Source organism: Fulmarus glacialis, unplaced genomic scaffold (assembly GCF_000690835.1).
Source record: "Fulmarus glacialis isolate BGI_N327 unplaced genomic scaffold, ASM69083v1 scaffold47301, whole genome shotgun sequence".
Classification (NCBI taxonomy): Eukaryota; Metazoa; Chordata; class Aves; order Procellariiformes; family Procellariidae; genus Fulmarus; species Fulmarus glacialis.
Window position 1 is genome coordinate 4,912 of NW_009194307.1, and position 7,943 is coordinate 12,854.

Sequence of the window (7,943 nt, forward strand, 5' to 3'; positions counted from 1 at the left end):
TTAATGTAGTCTGTACATTGCTGACACGCACAAAGGAGAACTTGTTTTTCCTAATTTCAGGCGCAGTTTCAAAGTTGAGCTATATCCTTAAAATCAGCGCCACGGTGCTTCATGAACACGCACACCCATCCTCCCCAAGATGGAAGTGAGTGATATGCTGCACAGAGAACAGACCAGAAAGCCAGAAACATTGCATATCAATACAGTAAGTTATATAGGTATCCTACTGTTCATTATTCCTTTGCCAAGGTGCCCTCTTTCCTCTATGTCAAGTTTACTGCTGATGCCATTGAGAAGCGTTGATGTTTAGATATACCAGATATACCAGTTGACTAAAATATCCAGGTTAGACATGTAAGAATTAATATTTATATGTCTTAAGTGGGACCACGTTCTGAACACCAGCAAAACAAGCTCATACATGCCGACTTCATGTCAACACGGTGCCTTGCAGAGAGGCACCCACGGCTCAGAGGAAGTCAGACAGACACTTTGATGTGGCTCTCCACAAGAAGTAACTAGCACATCTCCTCAGCAGAGCCAATTAGACCAACAAAGGACCTCTTTAATTTAGTAATGCTGCTTCCAGGGCTCAAGACAGTTCACCTGAAAGGCTGTGCACATACAGCCCTGAATGTTCGGGGCCAGGGTTCACTGAGCAGAAGTAGGACTGGCTGGCAAACAATCTCCTGTAAATTATACAGGTGTCTGAAGCAAGACAGGATATTCAGCTCAACGCCACTGTGACGCTTCTCAGTTTCCTTCCGCATCTCCAAGCTCAGCAACCAGCACCCCAGCTATTCACCCAGAAACTAGAGAAAAGGAGGCACTCACCTGCTTTCATTATCCAGAAACACAGAACTACTGCTTTTCCCGAGGGCTTCACTAATGGGAGAGAGGCAGAAGGGGGAAGAGAAGGCATCAGAATCAGAGTCAAAAGTACTGTCCCTGCTCACGTCATCAGCAGACAGCTCCAGGGAGCCCTCGTCCTCCCCCGGCTCTGGTCTGCAGTCCAGACCTTCCTCCGTCCCCTCCACCGACAGCTCCGACCTGTTCTGCTCCTCCTGAGAACTGATTGTCGATAGGATTCCTGAGTCACTGCGGGCAGGCTGGGGGGACCGGCGGGTGCCGTCTGCCGTGGGGCAGCACTGGGAGAGCTTCTCCCCTTCCGAAGAGGGGGAGCTGATGTAAGCCACATCTTTCACAAGCTGTGACACAGTTAGGACGTCTTCTCCTTTCAGGATCACTGCCCCTCTCTGCTCGGTGGGGGAAGCCTGCCGGACAGTGCCGAAACCCTGAGTGTGGCGGCCGCGTTTGCGGGGAGCTTTACGGACAGGGGAGCTCTCAGGAGTGATATAGCGCAGGGCTTCTTCATCCTGCCTCTGAATGCGGGAGTTTGGCACCCAGGCAAGGATAAGCGTGGTTCCGAGTAGCTCATCCTTCTCCATGTACAAGCACAAATAGCCTTCGAGAGAGCAAAGGAGCAACCAGTTATGACACAGATTTATTCTAAGGAAACTGCATAAGCCTGAAATTTGCCCTCTCCCGTCTCCCCCCACTTCACTACCATTACACATGGGCAAAATGAACCCTTTTATTTAACAGGAGAGAATTCTGCCAAATGAATTGTGGAGTGCTCAACCTTATTCAGTATTTACAAATAATTTCAAGTCTGCATATGGCTTTTGAATAGTCTAAATTCCCTCTGGCCTAAGTGGACATAGAAATGACATGCAATTACTTCAACTTCCTGGACAGATTACTAATCAAGAGTAAATTGTGAAATATGTTGCCACATGAAAAACTTCTACTGTTTGTTAGTTAAACAATTTCAAGTGCCAGCTAAACATTTCTTTCTCAAGAATATTTACCTTACTGTAGCTAAAGGGCTACAATTTTCATGGAAAGCCAACAGAAAAAAAAAGTGTCACACAGACAAAAATGGAAGCGTGGGTCAATGTTCACAGAATAATTAGTTTTGTGAAGCTAAGCCAGTAGCCACGGCTATCTTTGATGAAAACATGAAAGAGCGCAGTAACATATGAGAATAAAGGCACAGGGCAGTATTTATCTTCATTTACTCCAGTGCGTGCAGCCGCAATCAGGTTTTCTTTCTTTCCCCTTTACCAATGGTTGTTGAGGCCACTCTAGCAATGACAGTTACAAGACGATACTTGGCTTTCCTGAACAATGCACATATTTCAAAGAGCAACAGAAGTTACTGTCCTCAAATGACAACTGTCCATCGTCTGGCAATACAAAAGGACTTACTAAAACAGGTAAATCCATGCTAGACCAGAAGAAAAAGGAGAAATATAATAAATTTTCCTACTAAAAGAAGAGCTGATGGATCAGCTTGTGGATGGCTTTCCTTAGTCTTCCATAAGACTGCCTTGCCCTGTCCCCCCCGGTACCTCTTCATTCTGTAGGGCCCAAGATGTAGAATTTGATACAAACACACACCCCAGGAGAGAGAAAAAGAGTGAGTGAGCAGTGCCTGCAACACCCTATCACCTGGATGATGCTCCCCGATGCCTTGTAGCAGCTCAGGTGGATGGACGCAGACATTGTTCTTAGAGTAGATAATCTCCCCATCAAGTATGGAAGATGAACTGCTGCCACCACCAGGATTCAAGGTCAGGAGGTCGGAAGCTTTTGAAGAGGCACGTCGGAGGAGTCGCCCCAGAGACATCGCCAAGGAAATGTTTCCATTATCTGTCAGCTTTAATCAGGAGCTAAATTCAGAAGATCTGCCAAGAAGGAGGAAAAATAGTGTTAAAATAAATATTACAACAGCACAACACATGCCTACCACTGTCTGAGAAGGAGGAGTCTCCCATCAACGGCTGCATCATCCTACAACTCAAGCAAGAGCCTCCAAATGCTCTGGATCTCTAACATCACCTCTATGTTTTAAAGATGCCGAACTACAGAATCCTGGGATGTTTTTCTCTGCAACGAAGAAATATGAAGACAGCAAAAAACCACATTTCAATAGTGGGGAGGAAACAGAAAAGTAATGCTTGTCACTGGAAATTGCCCATTAAGGGAATAGCTCAGCGATGCAGAGCTGCCCGATGTATCACTGTCCTGGGGATGTCAAAGAGAGTCAGAGTAGACTCTGGAGGATTCCTTCAGCACAGAAAAACTGCTGAGACCATGACATTAAACAAGGACCTGCTGCTTCATCCACAGTAACCACTGATCTCCAGAAAAACATTAATCAAAACAAGTTCATCTTGTGCTTGACAATTTTTGGCATAGAGGTTTTTGGGTTGGGATTTTTTTTTTTTTTTGAGCAGTGATAGTTAAATAGAGCTTTTTCAGAGATAAGTGGCAAGAGAGCCATATTCAACAGCGTTTGCTCCAATAGCAGCGTATGGCACACCAATTCAAGGCAAACATTTCTTCTATCAATAGGTAGCTTTAGCTAACTGTGGAGTATGATCCCCAGCTAATCACCAGGTAAGCTCTGTACTCAAATGAGATGTGCTCCTCAGCGGGGCTGTTGATGAGGAGCTCTACAGTCAATCCAGAGGGGTCACCCAAGCTATAAACTATTTAGCAGACAGATCAGGAAGAAGACCTGATGTGTTGAAACAGCAGGTGGGTCTTGCACGAAGCAATCCCACAGATAGCCCAACACAACTCAACGCAGAGCAGGCTCTACCTGCTGCTGCCATCCCTAGCTGGGAAGCAGACCATCAGCGGCACGGCGGTTTCTGTTCTGCCGAAAGTACACAAGGAGAGGAAACATCTACTTTTGTTCCTTTGTGTTTACACAGCCTTACTTGCTCAGGAACAGGCCAGTCCGACCTAGCACACACCACACATCGCCACGGTGCCAGGTCCAGGGGCGGCACGTGGAGAGATCAGCTCAGTGCGTTCCTCGTGACAAGTCCCACTCCACGTTCTGCAGAGCACACAACAGGGGTAGCCAGAAATAAAAAGAAAAGCAGACAGGCCCTGACTTGTACTATCAGGGAAACTGTATGCAGGAAACATTTAGGGGCCTAAAGCAAGCCCCTAACATTGAATAGCTCTGATTTCTTTAAACACGGTTTTAATGGTATGTCCAGACAAAGGAGGAAGCGAGAAGGCAGAGAGGGCAAACAGAAACTAGCAGTTCCCAAAGAGCCAAGTGAAAGCTGCAGGGAAGGAAAATAGCTGTCCTGATTCTGACAGATTTGTACATACAGAAGATTGCAAATGAGACTGCCAAGTAGTTGACAGAGCCTTTGTTAAAGGACAAAGTATTGGTTTAACTGGCAATCGCTAGATTTGTCAGCTTGAATCACAGCATAAGCAGTTTCTGCATTTCAGGCTTTGCTGGAACTTGATGGAGAAGCCTCAACCCTGCTATGTACTGTGCCCGGGAAGTGTTCAGGATAAGAGAATTACTTTGGAAGTCCTTTGCACCCATGTCTCCTTCTAGCACCAAACACAACATGCATCTTCAGGTCTCAGCCCAAAAAACCTAACACCAACGGAGCCATGTGCTTGTTCTTGTCCAGATTGTCAAAAACCACAGTACTGTTTCAGGCTCTATATTGTACCTCAGAGAAAGTAATTTGCCTCAATCATATTTAAAGAGCAAGTCACCTTTCCTCTCATTGCACCCTGCAAGAATACAGACGGTAAACTCTGCCGCAATTCCTCCTTCCCACCACTAAGTTACAACACACCATTTCAACACAGCGTTGAGGGAGTCCGAAGCAGTGATGTGGAGCAACCTGTACGGCATCAAGGCCCTCAGCCTCCAGCACACCTGAAGAGGGTCATCTGTTACCACAACCTTTTGTAGGCAGCACGGCCTGCTCAGCTATGCCCCGCTGCTGTCAAGGCTGAAACCAGCCTGGATATCCAGACCTTTAGCTATGTCAGCTATTTCATCAGAACTCTAAAAGCACAAAACCTGCATAAGCAAAGGAGGAAGCTGGTATCAGGTGGCTGCAGCTGTTGACCAGGGAATGCTTCCTCAGAAAACACGAGTGAGCTTTTCCTACTAAGGACAGCAGATGGAATGCACGTATGAAACAAGAGCTTGTGCGATGTCCTACTGCAGCTCTCCAGGGGCTCTCAGGAATGCAGGCAGAGGTGCAGGACTCCTCTGCCAACAGCGGCAACATTTAATTAGCTTTTACCTAGCAGAGAAAGAACAAAGCAACAGGTAAAAGATCAAAAGCTGCTCCCTGGAAAGCAGGAGCAATTTAAAGGGAAATACCACTTTGATCCTGCAGAACACCTGTTGCTTCAGCACTGCCTCGATGTGCAGGTGGACGGCGCTGCAGGTACGCACATGCCCACGCAGGTTGGGAAGAGGAAACAACAACAAAAAAAGACATGAGGTGAAGAATAGAAATTTAGTCTGTTGCATTTGTCTTGCAGAAGAGCTATGCATCAGAAATCAGAGACCACTAACAATGCTGCAAACAAACAGCCAGATATACTGGGATATTTAAATATCATCAGCAAGTCTCAAATTAATCCTTTCACCGTTGCCACAGGCTAGGGAATACTGTGTAGCTTTGGTTGCAGCATTAAAGAAAAACCGATGCAAGTCACTGGACAGTGTCAGGGAGAGTGACAAGAGTCATCTGGAAAGAGATTGCCAAGGGAAGATTAAAGAAAGGGGAATGCAATTCATACATGTGAATTGTCACTGCCAAAAAAAGGAAGAGCTGTCTACGGAGGACAGGAGAAGTAGTAGGGCAATTGAACTGTGGCAAGGAATATCTAGTTTAGTCATTCTAACAGCAGGGATAATGGTGTACCAGGATAGGGCAACCTGAAGAGGCCATTTCCATTGCTGGGGGGTTTCAAAGACAGCCACAGAAATAGATAGGCATTTGGTCCCTGCTAGGGCCAGGTGATGGACTAGACCTCTGAAGGTCATCTATTCTACTCGTACAACCCCAAAAGTCTCTGAAACACAGCTTGTGAATGTGCTGCTCCTTCCCAGAAGACAGGAGTTCATATAACACAAACCAGCAAGTAACAAAAAGACCGAATCTGCAGGGTTTGCTCTATTCTCAGCCCTTTTCTGTGTGGGACGTCGTCTGCACACACAGCCCGTGGGGCCTGGGCTGTAAGGAGAAGCAGGTATTGCTGCTGCCTCTTGCAGGAGCTTGTGTAGGCAGGCAGGAACTGTCCTACAGCTAAGTCAGCATTAAATTAGCACCATTCAAAAAAATGTATTTTTCATATTAATTTTCTATTTATCCCCTGATCTGAAGGGATTCTTTTCAATGTGGCAGAAACAACCCAGCTCTCTAGAAGCTGCAGCACTGAATTAGCTGATAAGCTCTTGCGAGTGCCAATATTTATTAAGCATACATACATTTTCTTCTCCCACACATCAACTGTCGCCACTAAAAATCTTTGCTACAGCTACCGAGTCTGTTCGCGCAGCCCCTGGCTGCTCTCCCAGTCAATGCCAGCACTTCTCAGCTACACGAGATCTCACAAGCGTGCTGGGAAGCCAGCTCCTGAAATCACCCCAGGAGCCTCTTCCCAAGAGCCTGACCAGTTCCAGCCAGCAGCATCTCAAATAACACTGGCTGCTCGTCTCCCTTAGAAATGCCCTTTCCCTTCTCACAAACCGATCAACAACAAAATCCTGTTTGGCTTGGCAGATCGCACCCTCACCTTGGCAGACGCTGCTGGACCAAATGTTGCTGCCTCCGGTTGCACAAGATTCCTGTATTCTGGCAAAGGAGGGCAATGCAGGGCTCCTGCATGGGTTGACACAGGCTCCAGCCCATCGCTCCTGGTCTGTGCAGCACCAGAGCAGTTCATGAGCACACAAGGCAACCAGGCTTCCCTCACAAATAAATTTAGCCTATAGAGGCACATGACAGCCTGCGCTTTGGGGTCGACTCAGCCGACAAGTCACACTGCTGAGCACTTTGTGCCTGGCAGCGGGCCTTGCGGCTCCAAGGGCAAATTTGCTGTGCAAGAGTTTAATAGCTTTACAAGCAAAATAAGCAAAGCTACAGGGCTCTTGCAGCGAAACATGAGACCTACAGCATGTCTGGGCACAGAGGAGAAACAAGAGCTGTCAAACATCGGCACCAAATTTAAGCGTGAAATGCCTTAAGTAAGAAAAACGCAACAGGCTTTTTTTCTTTTTTTGCCCTTAGTGACTTAAATTTGATTTTACTTATTTAAGGAGTACAGGGTCACTGCACCGGGGAGGTCTCAAACACTGCAGAAGTTCCTGCCTCTTCCTCCCCTTAGGAAAAGCAAATGCAGGGTTTGCATCTCTCTAGCTCAAGCACAGGTTACAGCGCGCTAGAAGGCAGAGCGACCGGAGACCGAGTACGGGAGCCTGGGAGTCAGGACTCACAGCTTCTTTCTAGGCCTCTGACTGGATTTTCTGTGCAACTCTCGGCTAGTCACTCACTTGATCTATACTTCTCTATGTATACATGACAGCCCTTGTAACAACCTTCTCTTTGTATTGCAATACCTCTACATTATGGGGAAGGAAAAAAAAAAAAGCTTTCAAAACTACTAGCTATTAGCTGGAGCTATTTAAGATGACCTAGCCAAATCAAGGAAAAAAGTTTACCACAGGGAGCCATTCTGAAGTCATCACATTTCATGGGGAGAATTATGTAGGTCACCAAAAAGTCTTTCATCCCTGACCTGCTGGTGCAGCAGTGGCACGCAGAGTACAGCGTAAAGGAAAAGTAACAGCAGTCACCAGCGAAGGCTGAAAACCTGACACTCGCACAACTCCAATTGCAGTCACTTCAGTGGAACAGATTTCACTCAGATGCATCTCAGCTGAGAAGGTAAAAAAGGGACAGCAGACTACATCCTGCAAGTTTGTGACTCAGAGATAAAAAGGGAAATGAAATGCTATCATGGCCTGCCTGCTGCTCCCAGCCACACCTGCTTAGGCATAAAAAAGCAAACAAAAAGCTTACCACCCCTCA

At 46.6% G+C, this 7,943-nt stretch overlaps 1 protein-coding gene across 1 annotated transcript; it reads right to left on the minus strand.

Annotated features, from left to right (window-relative positions):
* Positions 1 to 834: 834 nt before the first annotated feature.
* Positions 835 to 2,750, minus strand: LOC104084023 (TBC1 domain family member 16-like; the record flags this gene model as incomplete). The annotated part of the gene is made up of 2 exons (XM_009587724.1): positions 2,515 to 2,750; positions 835 to 1,465 (listed from the first exon to the last, which is right to left on the minus strand). Coding segments are annotated over exons 1-2 (809 nt in total), but the record flags the coding sequence as incomplete, so codon positions are not given.
* Between the last annotated feature and the right edge of the window lie 5,193 nt (positions 2,751 to 7,943).